At 36.2% G+C, this 23,195-nt stretch overlaps 2 protein-coding genes and 1 non-coding gene across 5 annotated transcripts in view; 1 reads left to right on the top strand and 2 right to left on the bottom strand.

Moving 5' to 3' along the window:
• Nucleotides 1-3,514: 3,514 nt before the first annotated feature.
• Nucleotides 3,515-23,195, top strand: part of LOC131309874 (protein SAWADEE HOMEODOMAIN HOMOLOG 1) — a 40,842-nt gene continuing 21,161 nt past the window's right edge. Inside the window, exon 1 of one of the 3 annotated variants that reach the window (XM_058336560.1) lies at nt 3,515-3,533. The gene's annotated coding sequence lies outside the window, so the exon portion shown is untranslated. Of the gene's footprint in view, nt 3,568-23,195 lie in introns of all 3 variants that reach the window. The other 2 variants (XM_058336562.1, XM_058336563.1) reach the window with 2 other exon arrangements.
• Nucleotides 3,956-4,063, bottom strand: LOC131312167 (small nucleolar RNA snoR100). Its single transcript, XR_009195744.1, has one exon. It is a non-coding gene; the product is annotated as a small nucleolar RNA snoR100 (small nucleolar RNA).
• Nucleotides 7,301-17,819, bottom strand: LOC131309875 (ABC transporter G family member 29-like). Its single transcript, XM_058336564.1, has 22 exons — nt 17,230-17,819; nt 16,404-16,613; nt 15,964-16,048; nt 15,616-15,775; nt 15,437-15,513; nt 15,292-15,345; nt 15,104-15,194; nt 14,660-14,961; nt 13,475-14,073; nt 12,720-12,880; nt 12,379-12,488; nt 12,093-12,246; nt 11,863-12,000; nt 11,611-11,780; nt 11,099-11,431; nt 10,445-10,735; nt 10,279-10,362; nt 10,060-10,193; nt 8,721-8,948; nt 8,457-8,628; nt 7,982-8,236; nt 7,301-7,895 (listed from the first exon to the last, which is right to left on the bottom strand). Exons 1-22 carry the CDS (start codon nt 17,577-17,579, stop codon nt 7,623-7,625), a joined length of 4,431 nt encoding a protein of 1,476 aa, XP_058192547.1. The 5' UTR covers nt 17,580-17,819; the 3' UTR covers nt 7,301-7,622.

The raw sequence follows: 23,195 nt of genomic DNA, 5'->3' as shown, positions 1-23,195 counted from the left end.
TTCATTATTTTTAAAAACGTTCCGACTTTAGAGAGAAAAAGATATCTCAAAAGATGCGAACCTTTATAGTCCCCGTTTACCTATGCGCAGCGGAGAATGAGTTTCGATCTCCCATTCCACCATTCACATGGGTTTCGACGATATCCGGGTTCTTCTAACAGATGTTCTTTATTAACCTAAAATTGCCTTTTTTTATTGTTTGAAAATAGGAGTAGTGCCCGAATTGGTCACGGCGTGCTAATCACCCCGCGACCTTACCTAAACGACTACTCACTCATTATCAAGCGAGAAACGAAAGAAACCCTAGTTTGAATCATGCTTCTATTACACGAGATGAAAAATAAACAAGAGATAACAACTAATTGAATACCAACGAACAACTTAAATTAAGAACATAAATTAAAATGAATTATCGAAGTGCGAGTAATTGAACAAAACTTCGAAAACTTTAAGGGGAAAAAAACTCTGCAAAAAAAACGTGAGATAAAAGCTCTAATTAATGTTCGGAGAAAACGTCGTGAAATAGGAGTAGTTTAAAAGTTAAAAGAACCCTTGCCGTGTAGAACTTCAAAAAGCATTTTCTTGTTCTTCTGGCTCACCATAGCAAACCCAATAAATAATAGTATGCCTTTTTTCTTATTGGACCCACCAACACACGTGTATAGCTGAGGTAGCTACAACCCGTATTTTCCTCCAAATCAATAATATCATGCTACAGCATCAACTTGCACCAGGATGGAAGAATCACGTGCTTGATGGTTCGGTCCTCTTAATAGCTTAAACCTACTGGACTCCTCTTCCTACTAGTACTACTCCTGCCAACCAAAAACCAATCGAAAAGTTTTTTTTTTTTTTTTAATGCGTGTAAACTGGTAACCCTTTTTTTTTTTTTTTTACGATATAAAAAAATATTCGGATCAGTTTACACGCATTTAGACTATTTCTCTCCCCAGTTCAGTCAAAGATAGGCCATCTATACTGAAACTAGGAGATTTAAAAAAAAACAAAACACACAACTTTGTTCGTGGTATGACTATATTGATTTGAACCGATGCGAATATCTTATTTTTTAATCATTTTATTTATTCTAAATAGTCATAATTAATTTTTTGTCCTTTAGGGCTCTCATAATTAAATATCTACTCTTTATTTAAGACTCTATAGAGCAGATATTTGATTATGAGAGCCCTATAGACAAAAAATAATTATGATCATTTAAGATAAAATGATTAAAAAATTAATATTTTCGCACTGGTTTAAACAGATTGAAAATTAGAATACTTAATTTTTAAACTATATTTTTTAATATATAAACAGTCTAAAAAATTAATATAATATGCTCCAATGTTCAATTCATTTGAACTGGTGCGAAAATCTTATTTTTTTTGATCATTTTAACCTGAGGGTCATAAATAATAGTTATCTCTAGAGTTTTCATAATCAAGTATTTGCTCTATAGTCATATAACATGAACAAAGTTTTTTTTTTTTTTTGATCCCGTAATTCTGGCATAGATGATCTATTTTTGATCAGACTGAAAAGAGAAATAGTCGAAGTGCACGTAAACTGACCCGAACACCTCTGGGCCGCCGGAAAAAAAAGTTATCGTACTCGAACTTTTTTTATCGGTTATTGTAATAAAAGAAAAAAAATTTGGTTATGGCTGGCAGGAATAGTACTAGTAGGAGGAGCAGTACTGTTGTGGAACCCAAGTTAGAGGACCAAACGAAACAGCACGTGGTTCTTCCATTTTCTTGGTAGATGACGTGGCAGAATATGTATGGGTTTGGAGGAAAACTGGGGTTTTCCAATCCTGACGGAGAGAATTTATTGTCGTATGTTTATATAGGGAAATAATGAGTGTGGGGTGGTAAGGGAGGAGTGATTTCTCTGCAGAAAATCGATGGTGGGAGGTGGGAGGGAGGTGGGAGGTGGGAGAGTAATTGGAGCAATTTAATTGGTGTGGGGTATGTGTTGAGTTGTAAATTGTTTTTGTTTTGTTTTTTTTAAAAAAAAAACAATCTGTCGGTGGGGGTTTGAGGAAGATAGAAGGTGCTGGTGCAAGTAGAAATTAAGGGAAGGAATTACTTCTCGCGGTCGCGGAAACGTGCATCGCAGTGTTTCGGTTTCGGGAAAATTTTAAAATATTACCGTAAACTAAACAAAATATTTTGAGACTAACTGCGGTCTCGGTTTAAGGAAAAAAAATCCCGTTGGTCAAAAATTAATTTTTATGTGAATATTAATATTTAATCAAACTAATTAACTTATTAATCGATATAATTAAATAAAACAGATTATTACCAACGAAAATTATTTTTGAAATAATATCACGAAATTCTTTTAATAAAAAAGTAATTTCGTGCATAAATTTTAAAGTTTTTTTTTTTTTTGCATCAACTTAGAGAACTAGCTGAGATTAGGGCTGCTCACGGTCCGGTCCGGTTCGGTTCGGATTTCTAGGAATCCAAGGACCGAACCGCTAGTACGATTTTTACAAAATGAAATTCGTGTCCGGACCAAAAGTCCTACGGTCCGGTTCCAATCCGATCCGTGACTCGCGGAACGGTTACGGTTTTGTCCACGGATTTTAGCAAAAATAAAGCTTAAGCATATATCTCACAGTAAAAGGGAAGAAGGTTACATTCAGAATTAAGTTTAACACCACCAGAAAGTACTTATTACATAAACTACCAAAGGCTTACTTTATAAATCAAATTCAAAAGAATCTAAAACACTAGTAGGATTGTATCATTATAGTACATTACATAATATAAAAGAACCGAAAAAAAAAATGAACTACTGAAACTCAACTAAGGTTATCCGTAATTTATACGAAAAAAACTACGATTTACTACTTATATTTATGTTCATCTACACTATATCCCATTATTAAGATAAAATACAAAAATTGGTGGAAAAAAATGCTAACATTACTAACAATTTATTATATAAATACACACACATATATATTATTTATATAAAATAAATATCTCACAGTCCGGTTCAGTTAATCCACAGTTTCGTAATGAAAATCCGTGGACCGAACCGCAAGTCACGGTTTTCTAATTTTTCAATCCGTGTTCGGATCATTAATCCACAGACAAAATCCAAAAGGTACGGATCGGTTCGGTCCGGACCGGTTTCACGGTTCACCGGATTTTTTGAGCAGCCCTAGTTGAGATCTTTAATTTGGCGAAAATTAAAAATTATGCAAGAAAGTATATAATTCTTTTTTCAAAAGTTTACTTACTTTCGTGAAAAACATTTAAAAATGGACAAAGGGAGTAATAAAGAAATTGTCTACCGGATAGTGTTTGGCCCATCTTTTGAAACCACAATGGGCCTAAAAACTCAGGCTTAGTCCACTAGGCCTGACCCATGACTAACCGTTTCATGGACCCCCTGGAAAAAGCCTACTAATACGTGTCGTCTCTTCATTGGAACAAGAAGCCGGAATCAAACGTTATCCTACCTTGCTCACCGTAGCGAATCCAAGACTCGGCCTTGAAATCTCTCTCTCCGACAGAAAACCTTGCAAATAGATTCTCTCTCTCTCTCTCTCTCGTAATGGAAGGGTTTGTGTCGGTAGAAATGGGGGATGCAATAACGGACGGAACCAGAATTTTATTTTAGCAGGAGCGAGATATATATTAAAAAAATAAAAATATGCATTACAATATTAATAGTCATTGGCTCCAAGAAAAATTAAAATAACATAATAAAAACTATAATAAATGATTTTTTCATTTGCACATGGAGTATGAAAAAAAACTAATTTTAATTTTGGGTATCGATAATGCCACTCTAACAATAACAACAACATAATTCATGTAGTCCTTATTCATTGGGGGTATGAGCGGGGGAGAATTGGAGACATACCTAATTTTTGGTAATATGTACAAAGTAGTTAATCTCAGAATATATACCACTTAAACAGTAGCCCTCCTATACGTGTTTTGCTACGAAACCATACCCCCAAATCATAGCCAAATGGCATCAGAGAGGGCAGGCCTAGAGACTCAATTCAATTTATGTGCACATTACCATGCTTCTTTATTCATTGATAGTCCAGAGCATCGGTATGCACAAAGATAATGCCACTCTCCAAATTTACAATGTCACTCCCCAGATCCCTATATGGATTTTTCAAATTGATAATCGCACTCCTTTTTGGGAGTGACATTATAAATAAATTCCCTTAATTTTTTAGGTTAAGTTATTTTATGGTTAGAATTAATGTGGAGTTTTTTTTCTTAATTACACATCATCATTTATATTATTTCACTTTGGCCGATTGAATTTAGTTTCAGAATACTTTTTTGGGTCTCCTTTCTTGAAAAAAAAGAAGAAGATTTATGACTAATATATAATAAAAAAGGAAAAAAATCTAGTAGTTGCGAGACTATATAAGTTGGGATAATTTTTTTTTCCATATATAATAATTGCATTTTCTAAAATTTTTGTCGTGGTGGCCACCACCACTAGACTCTCCGGTCCCATCCTTCGATGCAATTCCCAAGTTTACGCTAAAGGAGGTAAATTTTCCCATTCTTATACTTTTAATCTTCTTTAAATTCCACAAATTTGTTTCGATTAGCTCTGTAATCTAACGCCATTTTACACCATTTTCGATCACTGGACTATCTGGTAAAAAATGCATTGTGGTCCTTACTTTCCCTGTCATGTGATTGGTACGTTGACCCCAATTTTCCTCTGCTGTATCTTTGTGTGTTTTCGTGTTAACTGCTAAGATTTTGTTGATATATATCGTCTCAGATCTCGTTCAGTTGCATAGAAAGAATAAAAAAATATGGAAAAATTAATATTTCTGTAATTTTCTGTGTGCTTAGTCTCGAAGAAAATTGTAGGATCCACAATTTTAACTTTCTCAATGAGAAATACTTTTCTATAAAATGGGTCTTACCAAAAAGAAAGAATTTTAGTTTTCTTATAAGATTTCTTGTGAAGAAAACACATAAGAAATTAATATTTTATCTTTTTTTTAACTTCACCTCACTATACTTTTCTTTGGAATTTATTTCCCAAACTACAATCCCGATAATTGAACGGAGCCTAAAGCTTAACTATATAGTTTTTCTTCCAAGAGGTTGCTTTCGAAGTGATGCTTTTGGTGATTTGGTCTAGTTTTATATCAGGGTAAAATTGGCAGGAGAAAGACAGGGGAAAGAGAAATATGGAGTGTCAATCTTGTTATCTCAGTGTATGCAATAAAAGAGTGTGATTCTGTGAATAGTCCAGAGCATCGGTTATATCATTTAAACAGTAGCTCTCATACATGTGTTTTGCTGCGGAACCATACCCCCAAATCAAAGCCCAATTCAATTTATGTGCACATTACCGTGCTTTCTTATTCAATGATAGTCCAGAGCATCGGTATGCACAAAGATAATGCCACTCCTCAAATTTATAATGTCACTTCCCAGATCTCTATATAGATTTTCCAAATTGATAAACGCACTCCCTTTTGGGAGTGACATTATAAATAAATTTCCTAAATTTTTTAGGTTAAGTTATTTTAGGGTTAGAATTAATGTAGAGTTTTTTTTTTAATTACACATTATCATTTATATTATTTCACTTTGGCCCATTGAATTTAGTTTTAGAATACTTTTTTGGGTCTCCTTTCTTGAAAAAAAAAACAGAAGATTTATGACTAATATATAATAAAAAAAGGAAAAAAAATCTAGTAGTGGTGAGACTATAAAAGTTGGGATAAATTTTTTTTTTCACATATAATAATTGCGTTTTCTAAAATTTTTGTCGTGGCGGCCTCCAACACTAGACCTCCACTGGTCCCATCCTTAATTCCCGAGTTTACGCTAAAGGAGGTAAATTTTCCCATTCTTATACTTTTAATCTTCTTTAAATTCCACAAATTTGTTTCGATTAGCTCTATAATCTAACGCCATTTTGTACCATTTTCGATCACTGGACTATCTGGTAAAAAATGCATTGTGGTCCTTACTTTCCCTGTCATGTGATTGGTACGTTGACTCCAATTTTCCTCTACTGTATCTTTGCGTGTTTTCGTGTAATTGCTAAGATTTTGTTGATATATATCTTCTCCGACCTCGTTGAGTTGCATAGAAAGGATAAAAAAATGATGGGAAAATTAACGTTTCTGTAATTTTCTGTGTGCTCAGTCTCTAAGAAAATCGTAGGATTCATAGTTTCAACTTTCTCAGTGAGAAATACTTTTCTGTAAAATGGGTCTTGTCAAAAAGAAGAAATTTTAGTTTTCTTACAAGATTTCTTGTGAAGAAAACACACAAGAAATTAATATTTTATCTTTCTTTTAACTTCACCTCACTACACTTTTCCTTGAAATTCATTTCCTAAACTGCATTCCCGGCAACTGAACGGAGCCTAAAGCTTAACTATATGGTTTTTCTTCCAATAGGTTGCTTTCGAAGTGATGCTTTTGGTGATTTGGTCTAGTTTTATATCAGGGTAAAATTGGCAGGAGATAGACGGGAAAGAGAAATATGGAGTGTCAATCTTGTTATCTCAGTGTATGCAATAAAAGAGTGTGAATGGCTATCAAGCATGGGTATTTCTAAAATCTTTTCATACTCGAAACGTACCCGATGTTTGTACTTTGCGTGCTACTTCTAAATACATATCGGGCACGTTAAATATGTACCAAAAATTTTCTCTATGATTTTTGCTGTACCATAAAAGTACCTCAATATATATCAAGCCGTACCCAACACAGATGAAGCTCAGTTGCTCTTTTTTCTTATGCCTAGGAGTTAGCATGATTTTAGAATCGAGAGTTTGACCCATAAGTTCTTTAAATACGGTAGTTTCACCTTAAGTTTGGCGGTAAAATATTAGTTGATGTTGGATTCTTAATTACTCAAGTTATCTAGATATTCCATTTATTTGAAATGTAATAAATTATTAAATTGATTTGTTATAGTGGTACCCCGGCTGTACCCGTACTCCATATGTTTTAGGTTTCGCCATATCAACATACCCGTACTCATACATGCACTTCTTAGGTGAGTGGTAGCTAGAAAACTCTTCTAATTACCCATTTTTAACTCCCACTCCACTATCACTCAACCTAAGTGCAGCTAATCAGTTAAACAATTCTCCATAAAAAAAAATAGAGACTGTTTGATGATAAAATGGGTGTTCTTTGCTTCTGCATGTTGTGTAGACTTGTCAAAAAGTTCAGGTGGTCTGATGGGAGTGGGGGTTAGTCTTCAGACATTGAGTTTAGTTTGAGTTCTATGCAGTAATCTTTGTTGCAATATACTATGAATGAAAATTTGGTGGCACTTGATACATTTCATTTGTGAAAATCAATAGACCCAAATAAGAACTAACTAACTAGGACAGAATAAGAAGAAACAAAAGGCTTTTGATGATGCAGCTTGAATTGCTGATATAATCTGTCTTTCAATCTTCTAGTAGGAAAGCAGTATTGCTTCTTATTCAAGAAGTTTCACTTCAGAGTCTACATATTAACATGATCACACTAGAAACTTTCATTGCATCCATTACATCTACTCGGTGGTAAAAGTACATTTGCAAACATGTTTTCATCCTAAGGTATGAGACAAATGGACCATTTGAAGCAACAATCTCAGCTACCGCCTTTGGAAGTTCAAAGTTTTGATGCAGTAAGCATACATGAAGGCAAAGAAGACCGTGAAACTAACCAATACGCCAGCGACTGGTCCAATGAAGTTTGGTTCATAGCCGAAATGATGCTCCAAGTACCATTTTACAGTTGGATCAGGCACCACCCCGGGCACTTTAATGGTGTCCACAATATCACCATACTGTGACACAATAAACCCATAGACTGTCCACGCCACTGGGCAGATCCTGTAGTACCATATCCACCACTTTGGGATTCTCTAAAAAAATCAAAAACAAGGGGGAGAAACGGTGTCAAAATGTGCGTGTACGTAAAAAAAATTGTCTAAGGGGAATTTGAAATTACCGATCTGGGAATGAAGAAACCCGAGAAAAGAATGAAGAGAGTAAAGAAAGCAGAGGCAACAATGGCTGCTACTTGGTTGTTTGGTGTTATGGAAACGGTCATCATTCCAAAGTACGTGAAGTAGAGAAAGGAGATATATGTGATGAAGAAGAACCAGAAGAATTTAGGCGCTGTCCATTCGAAGTCCACCATGCCATACACTATAAGAACAAAATAAGAGGCTTGAACTAGCACATATGGTATTTCCACAATCACCTGCATGTCAGTTCACAACAACTCTATGAATATTGAGTGATAAATTTTTATCTGAGACAACATGGGAACCTCATTTAGAAAAGAGTTGAGTTTTGGGATCGACAGTTGGGAATGGAAACTGAAACTTCACAAAATTGAATTCTCTATCAATTAGTCACTCAAAGTTGAATACTCTACTTTGTGTCACGTATATGCTGACTATGTCAAACATTACCCTCACCTGTGCCAAGGCATATGGTAATGCAGAGTACATTCCGGCAGCTCTTTCTCGATAAATTACTGTTCTTTCAACAGCTACCAGAGGTTGTACTGTTTTGCAATTATTTACTCCAACAAAAAGGACAGCAACAAACATTGCCCCGATGACCGTTTCCAGATCACTTGTATTGTCCCTGGTGCAAATTAAAATATAGAAATGGAGGTTTTCTCCTATCGCCAAATGAATTGATATATATTTCAAATTTTGTTGGAACGAGACACAAACCTTTTTGCCCCAACCTTCCAAAAGATTGTTCCACTCACAAGGGCAGCTGCTAAGGCAAAGAAGAACCTCGCAAGGTTGTAAGCAGGACTTCTCCAATAAGAACACCACTGCTTCCACAGGCAGGATTTGAATTGCCCCCATGTTGATTGAGAGAATTGTGTTGGGAAATAGAGGTCTTTTGCCCCCGGTGGAGGTGCACTCAACTCCTGCACTAGAGCCTTGTTTCTTCTGCTCATGGACGTGTATTAGTTTGAGCCTATAGGATCTAAAATCCGAAAAGGACATTGCATTGTTTTGACTAGTTGATAAATTTTATTGATTTCAATGCTTATTCATTTCTACATGCATTTGATATGTATACTAAGATTTTCACCCGATCATGTTGTGCCAAAATTCGGCTGCTCTGTTCTGTTTATTAATTCCTTACTTCAAGCGACTTGTGGTATCAACAGGTCCAGCCTGTCTTGCCACTGACAACATAAAAAAAACATATGTTAACGTATAATTTCCTATTTACGTATATAGCGATTGTACTCTCATAAGCACAAGAAAAACAAATTTGTCAATATATTTGATTTTTACTTTTTAGCATATGCACAAAGTAGAATTGGTTAGAACTCAAACCCAAAAGCTAGCTGTTGAAGTGCGGGTGCTCTCAAACTTATTCTTCGTTTACTCTAGTACCCAAAGGGGCAGGCGACGTGGGACTTCGTTTCACAAGCATATTCAAAAACTGTGATTTATTAGTTGTCTTGCTTCCTTGTGATAACATTCTGCTTTGGTTTCCTTTATGACAATTAGCACTATACCATTCGCTTCAGTGCTAAAAGAACTACCTCAAACTTTTAACTTCCTTTTAAGTTCGTAGTTAGGTATTATAGTTTGTTTTGATTACATGAACACAAGCAGATACAAAAGTCTTTCCAACAACTAAAGAAGTAATATCAAACATTTTGTTTGAAAAAGCTTCAAGCCCATTTTCAGGTATGCCTTCAAATTCTTTTCAGCCTTGCCTGGGAAAAAATGCTTTTTTTTTTTTTCAGAAGCGAGTTGGTTCATATTGACTGTATATGCATTCTAACATATGTTAACAAATTTATTTTTCTTGTATATGTGTAATAGGTTTGTATACATAGGTGTATAGATATATTTCTCAGTTTCTTGTTTTCAGCTAACAAGATATATTGGACTTGTCAAGAACCCGCAAGTTGCCCAAAGCAAGCAATTAATTAGCAGAAGAGAGCTGCCAGAGATTTGGCAAATACCTGATGGAGTCAATTCCGTACTTATGCATGTAGAAAGGAACAAATTGTATTGTACTTTTCGCTTAGTTACTTACTGATACAAGGCTGATGATTTGTAGTGTTGAGAAAAATCTATTCCAAGTCGGACTTCTGCTGCAACTGAGCTCACTTCTAGCATCCATGTCGCTGGATTGTATCTTTCTTTAATTCTGGGAACTCCAGGAATTGCCTAGAATAAGTAGTAAGTGTTGAATCATCTCTAGTTGTCTCTGTAACCCTAACAATGGAGTTAATTTTTCACGAATTGAAAGTACCGTGAAATACTCAATAATCTTGTGAGAGTTGCGTCCCAGTGGTCCTGAATATATTACTTGTCCTCCCCTTTTCATCAGTAGCAGCTGATGCACAACATTATTTGGTGTAACTAGATTTGTGTATATACTCGGCTGTTCATATATAGAGAGAGAGAAAGACTAACACCTCATCAAATGTTTCAAAGATTTCTATGCTAGGCTGATGTATTGTGCAAACCACTGTTCTCCCTGTATCCACTGTGTTTCTCACAGTTCTCATAACAATTGCAGCTGCTCTTGCATCAAGACCCGAAGTTGGTTCATCCATGAATATGATTGATGGATTGGCAACTAGCTCCACTGCTATTGTCAATCTCTTTCTCTGTTCTGTTGACAAACCTGTTATTCCTGGAAGCCCAACAATAGCATCCTTGAGATTGTCTAGTTCAACTAGATCCATCACTTCATCCACAAAAACCTGGAAATGAAGCAAAAAAGAGAGACCGTTTTTAGTGCTACACCTTCCATTATCGTTCCATATTTGAGCATCTCTGATGCCGAGCCAAAACTATCTTTTGGCTTAGCACCTAAAGAGATCCCTTCTAATGATGTGCCAAAACCCTGGCCAAAACTTGGCTTTGCCAATTACTTGCTATATGAGGATCACAGATGATCAAAGATGATATGGGAATTAGTTTTGCCGATATGGCAGTGAACCATGGGAGCACTATAGCCAAATAAGAGGCAGTTTTGGCACCGTGGTTGGCCAAAATTGGCAATGGCATTTCAGCTAGAACCATTGGGTTTGCTCTTAAGTGATTTATGAATGGAAGTTTGTTACCATCTTTTCGTCCATTTTAACTTCCTTTGGCAGTCGAAGGAAAGCCGAGTAAATCAAGGATTCATGAACGGTGACTTGGGGTGAGTGGATGTCATTTTGCTCACAGTATCCAGAAATTCTGGCAAAGGTTTCTTGTTTCTTGGGGAATCCTGAAATCATAACATCGCCTTCAATGTAACCACCTGTTTTCCTGCCCGCTAGCACATCCATTAGTGTCGTTTTTCCAGCCCCACTGACTCCCATCAGTGCAGTCAGAACACCAGGCCTAAATGCACCGGTTGCTTCCTGAAGTAATTGGAGCTTGTCCTCTGTTACTCCTTGTTCCCTCATCTCCTGTTGCAATCCACATAATTTGCTAGTACTTGTGTTTAAAATATTTTGTTTACAAGGATTATCTTAGTAGTTTGTCGAAAAGGAATTATCTTCGCAGTGCTAAATTGCTAATATGCCACGAGAATAGTGTAGAGGCATTTGACCTAAAATGGGATTGAAAGAGGAAAAGGGTCGCTTACTGGGGGCATATCCACAAAGTAATTCAGACAATCAAAAGACAAGGAGAGAGGAGTGAAAGGAAGAATCATTCCTCTCTTTGTAGCAACTCCACGCGCAACCTCAAGACTTGAATCTTCATTTCTACTGTTGACCCTGGATTGGCTGCTCATTTGTTGGATTTCTATTTCTCCTGAATTTTTTCCATGTAAGTGACTCTGAAATTAAACCATTCATGCAGATTGTGTATGTGTTTATATGTCGATGTTTCTTACTTGGATTGTTCCCGTCAGCAGCTGATCCTATCTTCGATCTGGTTGTTTTAAGTCTTGGTGCTTCCTTAGTTTCTTCCGTGTGAGCTTCCATCGCCCTCGCTGTTTCTTTGGAGATTATAGCTTGTGGCTTTCCAAGAGCTATTTTTAATGGACAAGACTATAGTATCAGTCACCACTAGAATGAAGAGAGAAATCCATAGTTCTTTTTTTACATGATTTTTTTTACTTACGGTTTAAGTACATAAGAGCAAGGGTGAAGAGAATGTTGAATAGAACTACGAAACCCAAAAGAGCTGCTGCCCCAATCCAAAGCCAGTTTCTTTCAGCGAACACATCCAAGTTCTTTAGCACTTTGACACCCAATCTAGTAACATTATCCGAAGCCTATAACAGCATAGAGAAAACAAATTACCACTCCCTTTTATCACTTTCCACAATCTTTCTTAGGAAATTGATTTGGTAGTTGGAAAGAACACGTGAAAATCAAAGCGTGGTAGCAAAGTACAAAAAACTTACCAATTTGTTCATCCACCTTGGAGCAAACATCTCATTTACAGCCAAAGCATTGAAACCGTAGGTCACAGGCGACACCCAGTAACCCCACTCCCACCACTTCGGGATTTGACCTGGCACATATTTAGGAAGTGACTTAGTTTAATTTTAACCGTCTAGAATTCAACAAATTTTAGAGAACAGAAAAAGTGGATGGATTGATGGAATCATGCAAGTCTCGTGGTAATGTGCATATTCTTAATTCTCTGTAACCACAAACACATTTCTATATTTGTGCTTTTGTCGTCGTTTTTACTTTTAAGTGTTTTGACGACTTCTTTTTTTTTGGGAGTTGCAGTACTAGCCTTTTGGAAGGATGAAACCACTGAGCATGACGACAATGAGGAGAGCTAGAGTTCCACCACTGTAGGCTATGGTCATGGTCCTACCGACTCCAGCAATGAGCCTGAACAACCCAGCAGCCATTTGTTGGAGCAGAAACACTACCAACAATTGCTTGAAGAACCTGTAAGGAAGGAAAACCGACTCAACTAACTAGTTGCCATATGCATTTCACACACGCACCAAGTGGCATGTCCATTTTGTTCGATTAGTTTTTTTTTTCTTTTCCCTCTAGACAAGTCTTGGACACTTCTGAGACACGTGTTCTTAATGTACACGCACAAGAGACACGACATGACATGGAATGTTTGGTGTTTAGAATATAAATAATAAAGTTGACCATCTCTCTACTTTGCTAACATTAGCAATCCCATAAATGGATAACCAAAAGGTGATGCGGTAACTTTTGGCTATCCAATTTTGGTTAGGCCATTGTAGATGCTCTAATATGGTATCAGAGCAGGCAATAGATCCTGTGTTTGAATATCAATGTATGCCTACCTAATGATTAAAATTTACACATGTTTAGCCCGCTTATAGAGAGAATCTGGTTACACGTGACTACGTGAGGGGGCTTATTAAGAATATAAATAATAAATTTGCTACTCTCTCTAACAGCTTAAGCATTTAGTTAAATTGATGGTTAACAATCTAATATCTGGGATCATGCTTCTTAGACCAAACCAATGGAAGTATGAAATGGTCAAATCACAGTTACCTGCTAGCTTCAGGTGCATATCCAATTGTGTAATATGTCATGACAGTCCAAGCAATGGACTCGAGCACCGATATTGGTATTCTGAGCAGGAAAGTAGGGAGGGTGAAAGCCCAAGTTGGGTAAAACAGCAGGTCTCTGTGCTTATAAAACACTGGAAGCCTTTGCACGGTAAGTGCTAGTTCAGAAAAACCATTGATCATGTTGATGAGTATGGTGAACAAAAGTGCACCAATATACATAGCCCCATCCACTTCATTCCCAGCGTGCATTTTAGTTCTCAGGAAAACCGTTGATGTGATGATCGCCACAATGATGATCTGTGCGGTCTTGAATACGTACACGAAGGAGTTTCTCTTGATCAGCAGCCATTCTTTGTCAAATGAGGCCTTGAGAAGTTCCCACATGGGGACTGGATATTTTTTGTAGACTAGAGCAGCTGCGTGGCTTTGGGCCTTGTCGTAAGGGCCCGAGAGCTCATTCTTGAGCTGGAGGCCCGCGTGGAATCGTTTGAATCTGCTCGCGAACTCAGTGACTGATATATATCTGTATGGTTTGGTTGTGTCGGCCCAGTATTGCTCTTGGTCCTTCCTTGCGGTAACCTGTGAGAAATTAGAATAGAGATAGCCTTGGCTTAAGGCCTTGTTTGTTTACGTGCTCTTTTTTCCAACTCATCTCAACAAGAAGAGGCCGAAGAATTATACCCTATTCTGCCAAGAGAAATAAGTATTTATTTTTGAGTTAAAGGTGATGTCTTATGAGAGAATGAGCCGTCTCGTAAAGCGAAAAATAAGTACTTAAAAAATAATAAACTTAGTAGAATGAGACCTTAAACAATATGAACCAAATTTTGGAGGAAAACACTTAAAAGGTCAAAATCGTGACTTTTTTGTTTTTGTTTTTTGTGAGATTTCTTCCAAATTAAATTCCTATTCTAGACAGGGTAATATTTGCTTACTCGATCAAAATAAAGGAAAAATAAATGAAATACGTCTAGATGTTGAAAAAAAATTCATTAAAGATGAAACCAATTCTTTCTTTACTATAACGAAGGCTGACTTCCAGAAATGTCAAACATGTCTGGGCCTAAATTGGGCCTTTACTGTATTTTCATGTTTGGGCCTCGGCTCAAGTAATGGTGGGCCTTGACGCACCATAATGCTATAGTCCCATTACGAGTGATCATACCTCTCGCAAGAAATCAGCGGTTCCTTTCCTCTGTGGGCAATTGAACCCACAGCTCTGGAAGAACTCAAGTGTGTGCTCTCGAGGGCCCTGATAAACAATCCGGCCCTCTGATAAGAGAATGATGTCATCGAATAGATCAAACGTCTCAGGAGCGGGTTGGAGTACGGACATTAGGATGGTAGCTTGAGTGAGGTGTGCAATCTGCTGCAAGCACTTCACCATTTGAAATGTTGTAGAGCTATCAAGGCCTGTTGATATCTCATCCATGAATAGAGTTTTGGTGGACCCAACAATCATCTCCCCTGCGTCAAGTCGGTAGTTACATTATGAAATTTCAAGAATCTTTTATTTGGGTTTCTATGCATGGAATTTGGTTAGATGATTGTTCGACTTTCAGCAACTTATGCAATTTATACTCTTTTTCAAATCAAAAAGGGGGTCAACCTGTCGTTACTCGCTTTCTTTGTCCTCCTGATATTCCTCGCTTCATCTCATCTCCAACAATCGTGTCACGACATACATCAAGTCCCAATATCTGTATAAGTATAAACAGTAGAGACTCACAAATTAAACTAACTCTAGTTTAACAAATTGTTGAGTTAATACGATCGAGTCAAGCTTATTAGTGTTACCCTGAGGGTGTAGTCGATAATTAGGTTGCTCCCTACACCTTCCAATGCAGTTGCCTAATATATATAAAATATACAAAAGAGAGAATGATTATATTTTAAAAAACGACCAATATTCACCCAAACTATTTATGTGTGTGGCAACTACCTTCATGAAAAGGTCAACCTCGGCCTCAGGAAAAATTCCAGCATCTCTCTCCCTTCTTGCAAGCTCAGTTAACAGTTCTAGTACAATTTAGTCATTATCATGAAAACGGGACCAAAAAATATATATATAAACACACAACCTACGTGTGAAATTTGGTAAAATTTGATTGAATTTAGTACCATATCGGAACCCAACCCCTTGGCACCTTGCGGAGAAATTCAGGGTTTCTTTCACAGTCATTTCTCCCACATGAACATCATTTTGGCTTATATATGCTGATGTTTTTTGTGGTACAAACTCGTTGAGTCTGTGTCCGTTATAAGTTACTTCTCCTCTTACCTGCTCCACAATATTACGTACTTAAAACAATAATAAAAATTGCAAATTATTGATGGGTTTTGTAAAGGAATGAGAGAATGTATTCAAACATATACTATCAATTTTCCTCAATCTGTTTTTGCAATATCCAAACATAAAATGTTATCCTTAATCATGGGTCATGGAGGAGGGATTCTTGTAAACCTTACCTTCAAGGTGGGGTCCAACTTTCCAGCCAGTGCCAACAAGAGGGTTGTCTTCCCAGAGGATGGTGGGCCCAGTAAAAGTGTCATCCTATAAAAGATTTAGGTAATTATATCCTCAAAATATATTAGCCCTAACCATGCATAAACAAGGCTTTTAGAACCAATATATTTTAAGAATGCTTTGCACGTGAACGGTTTTATTTTATTTTTTTGGGTGGCAATTCCTTGAAGATTTTAGAAACAATATTTATGAATGCTTTGAAGGTAAACGCTAGTCGATGTATTATTATCTCTTGAGGCGAATGAAGTTTGCCAATAGGGCTTCTAGCCCAATGCATGTTACTTTCTCAACTCTTTCAAATGGAAGATAAAGGTTCGATTCTTGCTAGGAGCGTAAGTGCTTAGTGTGACAAAAAAAAAAAGAAGAACTCAATGAAGTTTACCTTGATGGTTTTATAATACCGGAGGCATCTCTCAAAATTGTGAGCTTTGTTCTTTCGGCCAATCGGATACCAACCAAACTCAATGCTGACTCGGCAATATTTAAGGCCGTGTTTGGAAGAGTGGGAAGAGCTCTGTCCCCAATGTAGCAATCCGCTTCTATGGTTAAATTCTCAAACCTAACTTCCACCGTTGGAAGGATAATCCCAACCCTGAAATGACAAAGAAGAAGGAAAAAAATGATTGATGACATGAAACCTTCCAAAAGTTCGATCAGGTACCTGTATCGAATACCCGACAGTTAAAAGTAATACTCCATAAGAACGATTTAACATGTCTAAAAGGGAGAAAAACTTTTTTTACGGAGGTTTCCGTACGTAAAAAAGTTTTATAGAGGTGAATGGCGAGCGTCCGGATTTTAAAAAAAATTTCGGGAGTTTTTTTTTAAAAATTCGGACAGTTGATTGCTGAAACGGACATGTGAGATTTACCGCCTCCGCGAACAACTTATTCACGGCTCCTCCGTGAATAAGTTAAGTGTCTCTTGTCTAAAAGGACGCTTAACTAAAACATATATAGTTGATCGTTAGGTCTTCAATTTTAATTACTACTATCATATACCACGGTTGTTTTTATATATATGCATGCATGTTACATTAATTTATACTTTTATTTTCTATGCACACATCGATCATTCTACCACATAATTTTGCAAAATTATTCAAGAAATATGTTAAAATAAAATCCCTTGCGGTCAAATGTTAAACTCAGACCTAAGTAAGTGTCTAGAAAGGCACCATCAATATATAGGAAAATTAATTAACTTACTTCTCAGTTCGGTTTCTGAACTTTTTCAAGAATTTCTCGTTATCTTCCTCAGGAACCCTAAAGAGACTATCGATGAGTTGTGTTCGATCATTCAAATCAAGTTTCCGCACATCAACCTCCTTGTGTACCACTGTGCTCTCCACGAAAGATTTTATGATGCTTGTTCGTAACCTAGCATACGTTGGCAACTTCTCTAAAGCAGCCCATTTGAGAGCTTCTTCTTCTTCCTCCGCATGACTACTCTTTTGGTTTTGGCTATGATCTTCTTCCATAGTACTCCAATTGCCCATGGGGACGCTCCTGCTTATGTTTTGGCTTATTGAATCATGCACTTTTTCGACGTCCTCCATCTTCCTTTTTCCGAGATGAATGGATATGTTCTATATAAGAAAAACTTAATAACACAAAAAAAAAAAAAAAGCCAAAAAAAATTGCTTAAAAAGCTGGTGGCAGAACTCTAGACAAGTTTGAGTAGATCCCACCCCAATAAGACCCCACACTCACAAGTCACAATTTGCTTATAATTCGTATTTCTGGTCACTGTGCTTGACGTAGTACGTGCTCTTTTGAGTTTTGCCTTCCAGTGGGTTGAAATTATATAGAGTGGCCCATTGCTAGCTAGTACTTTAGAAGAAGGAAAAGTAATGCTGGCCAGATCTTGAATTAATAGGTTAATTCCCTATAGCTAGCTAGGCTATAACATTCATTCTTGATGAAAACAAAGTTTCCTAATTAATTATATATAGTAGCCTAACCCTCCTAGTTTGGAAAAATGGTTAATTAAAGTTTAGAGTTAGAGAAGAGTGTTTCCTAAATGTATATGGATAGGTCATAGCTAGGGTGTTCACATGTCACTGTCTATGGCTTTAAGCCTTCTGAATGAGAGATTATTCAGTGCCCTTAGACCACCACATGGCGGTTGGGTACACATATTAGTCTTGGGTCTCACATAATTTTGGGTTTCAGAACATGGATAGATAATTGACTAGTCTCTCTAGTCCTTCCTACTGTTGATGTTGATGTTTTCGATTTCAGTATTTCAATGGATTGTAGAAGTTGTAAAATCCTTGTAAAACTGTTTGTATTTGGTGCGGCCTATATATAGTAGTGTCCAGCCACAAGTTGTAATGTAAGCCTACGGGTGAGTAAAAGATTGTAATGTAAGGCCTATGGGCTCATACTTATGTTTTTGCACTAGACATCTCTGTAAATATTAAAGTTGTTTTCAATAGAATAAACACTTTCACATTTGTTTTCATAATAAAGAAACTACTGATATTTTAGAAAAAAAAATTATAACTAAGATGTAAAGATGGCCTTCGGTGATTTCTTTTCACTGGTCGGTCATAATTCCGGGTTGGGTCATGACATTAGGTCTATTTCTACTTTCACTTGACCTGTCTAGTTCCGCTAAGTTAAGCACATTTTGTCCTTATTCAAATTTTTTCCGTGTTAGTTTTGCGCCAAACTTTTGAAGATTATTGATTCTTCTCGATGAGACGAATCAGAAAAGTAAAAAAAAAAATTCTTTTATCCAAATATTTTGGAAAATCTCAACTTTTAAGCCAAAAAAGCCTCTCTCTCTTTTCTTTTTAGCTGAAAAGTGGTTATTTTTCAAAATATTTAGATAAAAGTAAAATAAAGTATACTTTTTTGATTTTTTTTATCAAAATGAATCAATAACCCAGAAAAACTTAAAGCAAAACAAACGTACGTTAATTTTTTTTTTAATAAGGATAACCTTCAAAAAGTTATTTTAGCTAAGTGGGTATAGAAGTAGTGGAACTCTCTTCACTCTATTTCACTTTTTCGCCTCAGAATTGGTACAATTACAATCGACAAATAGGCTTGTAGGTTCACCGTAACTACTAGCTTAAACATTTCTACATATTGCACTGCCAATACTAGACTATAGAGTTTGATTTGTAACTTTTAATTTGCTCTTTGATACTACTAACCTCTCTCTCTCTCTCTCTCTCTCTCTCTCTCTCTTAAAACTCTAGCTGCCACCTATATCTTTCTTCTTCCTTCCCTTCTCCCCCTAGGGTTTCACACCCTTAAACGGCTGTCGAAGGGAAGGGTCTCGATACTTTTCTCTTTGTTTTGTTTTTTTTGCATCTCTTCAGATCAATGACTTGTCGTTTGATCTGTGAGAGTTTTGTCTCTCGTTTTCTCAAGAGTTTTGTTTCGTCTTTGAACGAATGTTTGTCTATAGTTTGGGTTCTTTCAATTTAGAGACAATATTGCTTCACAATAATATCTGTGCCAATAATGCTCGTACCCTACATGATATTTTTGGCGGAAGAACTCGTGGTTAGAGTAATGTTTAGAGTTAGAGAGTGTGTTTCCTAAATCTATATAATCTTAACATCTAGTCTGTTCCTGCCTTCATTTCAATGGGCACGCCCCATTCTCACATGGTAGTATCAGATGTTGATAGTACTACTACACGGCAATAGCTTGGCTTAGGAAAAAGTAGGCCTAGAACCAAACACAACACATGTCTACACATCGGCCCCAATCAATAAAATTTGTGAAAAAATGAGCAAAACCACTAGTCCTACACCCGCTGTGAGGTCCATTTATGTAACGATTCGCTTCAGCTAATCTGCTTAACTCTTAGCCAAGCCACGTGACTCAAAAAATTAACCTCAAATTAATAGTAGCTGATCGGTCTTCGTTTATATTCCACTACAGTTTCTCATAAACCATAACCCACCGACGTGGGACTCTACCATGATGGGTTCTCACAGTTAGCTTATAGTTCGTATGTCTTGTCACTGTGCTTGACGTAGTGCTCTTTTGAGTTTTGCCTTCCAGAGGGTTGAAATTATATGTAGTGGCCCATTGCTAGCTAGGAGTACTACTTTAGAAGAAGGAAAAGTAATGCTTGCTAGCTCTTGAATTAATAGGTTAATTCCCTATAGCTAGCTTGGCTATAACATTCATTCTTGATGAAAACAAAGTTTCCTAATTATAGTAGCGGGGTCTAACCCTCCTAGTTTGGAAAAATGGTTAGAGTAATGTTTAGAGTTGGAGAAGAGTGTTTCCTAAATCTATATGGATAGGTCATAGCCAGGGTACTGTTCACATGGCACTGTCTATGGCTTTAAAAGCCTTCAATATGAGAGATTATTCAGTGCTCTTGGGCCACCACGTGACGGTGTTCCAAGCCTCTTTCCACCACACTGGGTTCACATATTTAGTCTCGGGTCCCACAGAATTTTGGGTTTTAGGATATAGATAGATACTCCCTCCGTCCCTTTTTTTTGTGTCCAGTATTCCATTTTGGGTTGTCCCTTAATAAGTGTCCATTTTGTAAAGTTAGGGGGGTAAAAGTTGGTGTATTGTCTATTTTGTCCCTAAAAGTAGATTTTATTTTAAAAAGTTAGTGAGTAAAAGTGTAATGATGATGGGTAAGTAGGGAAAGTGGAGGAAAAAGTTGATGTGAAAGGCGTAATGATGATGCCTTTTTAATAAGTTGGAATTACGAAGCAGGACACTTAAAAATGGACGGAGGGAGTAATTGACTAGTCTCTCTAGTCCTTCCTGCTGTTGATGTTGCTGTTTTCGATTTTGATATTTCAATGGATTGCAGAAGTTGTAAAACCCTTGTAAAATTGTTTGTAATTGGTGCAGCCTATAGTAGTGTCCGGCCACAAGTTGTAATGTAAGCCTACAGGTGAGTAAAAGATTGTAATGTAAGGCCTATGGGCTAATACTTACTCCCTCCGTTGCAAAAAGGATGACAATTTTTGAAACTTGTGTCATTTTTTATCGCTTATATCTTTCAATTTATAATGTTTTTCATGAATTTGAAAACTTTGTATAATAAAACTAATCGAGAACTATCAAACAAGATCTATATTGCATATTTTTTGAGATCAATTTTGAAAAATATAAGGAATTGAAATTGACACAGATATCAAAAATTGACATCCAATTTAAGACGGAGGGAGTATGTTTTGCACTAGACAACTCTGTAAATATTAAAGTTGTTTTCAATCGAATAAACACTTCTGCATTTGTTTTCATAATAAAGAAACTATTGATATTTTAGAAAAAAAATTTACAACTAAGATGTAAAGATGGCCTTCAGTGATTTCTTTTCACTGGCCGGTCATAATTTCGGGTTGGGTCGTGACATTGGGCCTATCTCTACTTTCAGTTGACCTGTATAGTTACGCTAAGTTAAGCACATTTTGTTCTTATTTAAATTTTTTTCGTGTTAGTTTTGTGCCAAACTTTTGTAAATTATTGATTCTTCTCGATGAGACGAATCAGAAAAGTAAAAAAAAAAAAATTTCTTTTACCCAAATATTTTGGTAAATCTCCACTTTTAAGCCAAAAAAACCTCTCTTTTTTTTTAAAAAACTTTTTAGCTGAAAAATGGTTATTTTTTAAAATAGTAGAATAAAAGTAAAAAAAGTTTACTTTTCCGATTTCTCTTATCAAAACGAATCAATAACCCAGAAAAAATTAAAGCAAAACTAACATACGTGATTTTTTTTTTAATAAAGATAAAACCTTCAAAAAATCCTTTTAGCTGGATGGGTATAGAAGTAGTGGAACTCTGTCACTCTATTTCACTTTTTCGCCTCAGAATTTGTACAAATACAATCCACAAAAAGGCTTGTAGGTTCACCGTAACTACTAGCTTAAACATTTCTATATATTGCACTGCCAATACTAGACTATAGAGTTTGATTTGTAACTTTTAATTTGCTCTTTGATACTACTAATCTCTCTCTCTCTCTCTCTCTCTCTCTCTCTCTTAAAACTCTAGCCGCCACCTATATCTTTCTTCTTTCTTAAAACTCTAGCCGCCACCTATATCTTTCTTCTTCCTTCCCCTCTCCCCCTAGGGTTTCACACCTTTAAACGGCTATTGAAGGGAAGGGTCTCGATACTTTTCTCTTTGTTTTGTTTTTCTTCTATCTCTTCAGATCAACGACTTGTCGTTTGATCTGTGAGAGTTTTGTCTCTCGTTTTCTCAAGAGTTATGTTTTGTCTTTGGACGAATGTTTGTCTATAGTTCGGATTTTTTCAGAAACAATATCGTTTCACAATAATATCTGTGCCAATAATGCTAGCTCGTACGTACCCTACATAATATTTTTGGCAAAACAACTCGTTAGAATAACGTTTAGAGTTAGAGAGAGTGTTTCCTAAATCCATACGCATAATTTTAACATCTAGTCTGTTCCTGCCTTTATTTCAATTGGCCTCATTCTCACATGGTAGTATCAGATGTTGATAACACGGCAATAGCTTGCCTTAGGAAAAAGTAGGCCTAGAACCAAACACAACACATATTTACACGTCGGCCCAATCAATAAAATTTGTGAAAAGATAAACAAAACCACTAGTCCTACACCCTCTGTGAGGTCCGTTTGTGTAACGATTCGTTTCAACTAACCTGTTTAACTCTTAGCCTAGTCGCGTGAGCTCAAAAAATCAACTTCGAGTTAATAGTAGCTGGTTGGCCTTTGTTTATATCCCACTACAGTTTCTCATAACCCACCGATGTGAAAAGTAAAATGATTACCAAACTAATAGGGAAAGGAAAAACAGAAAGTGATAGAATTTGTTAGAAACTAGAATGTGAATGAATGATATATTATTGTTACTTGGTTTCTAGTTTTGCACATTTAACTTCCAACATCAAGTTTTAATGTATAGTAAATTTTTACTTTAATTTTTTTCTATTCTTAAGTTCCAAACGGAGCCTTAGGTCTTGTTCGGCTACAAATTCCATTCTCAATTATTTTTTGCATTTGTTATTTTTCCGTCAATTTTTTTTTTTGTAAATTATTGCTTCATCATGACGAAATAAATCTAAAAAGTAAAAAATTACGATTAAAATCTATTTTTTAAAAATAAAGACGAAAAAAATTAGCTTATTTTGTCTTTATTCAAAAAAATTGAATTTCGATTATAATTTTTTGTTTTTTATATTTCTGAAG

This window comes from Rhododendron vialii, chromosome 12a, assembly GCF_030253575.1.
Source record: "Rhododendron vialii isolate Sample 1 chromosome 12a, ASM3025357v1".
Lineage (NCBI taxonomy): Eukaryota > Viridiplantae > Streptophyta > Magnoliopsida > Ericales > Ericaceae > Rhododendron > Rhododendron vialii.
The sequence above is the reverse complement of the archived record's forward strand: the minus strand, read 5'-3'. Positions and strand labels throughout refer to the sequence as shown.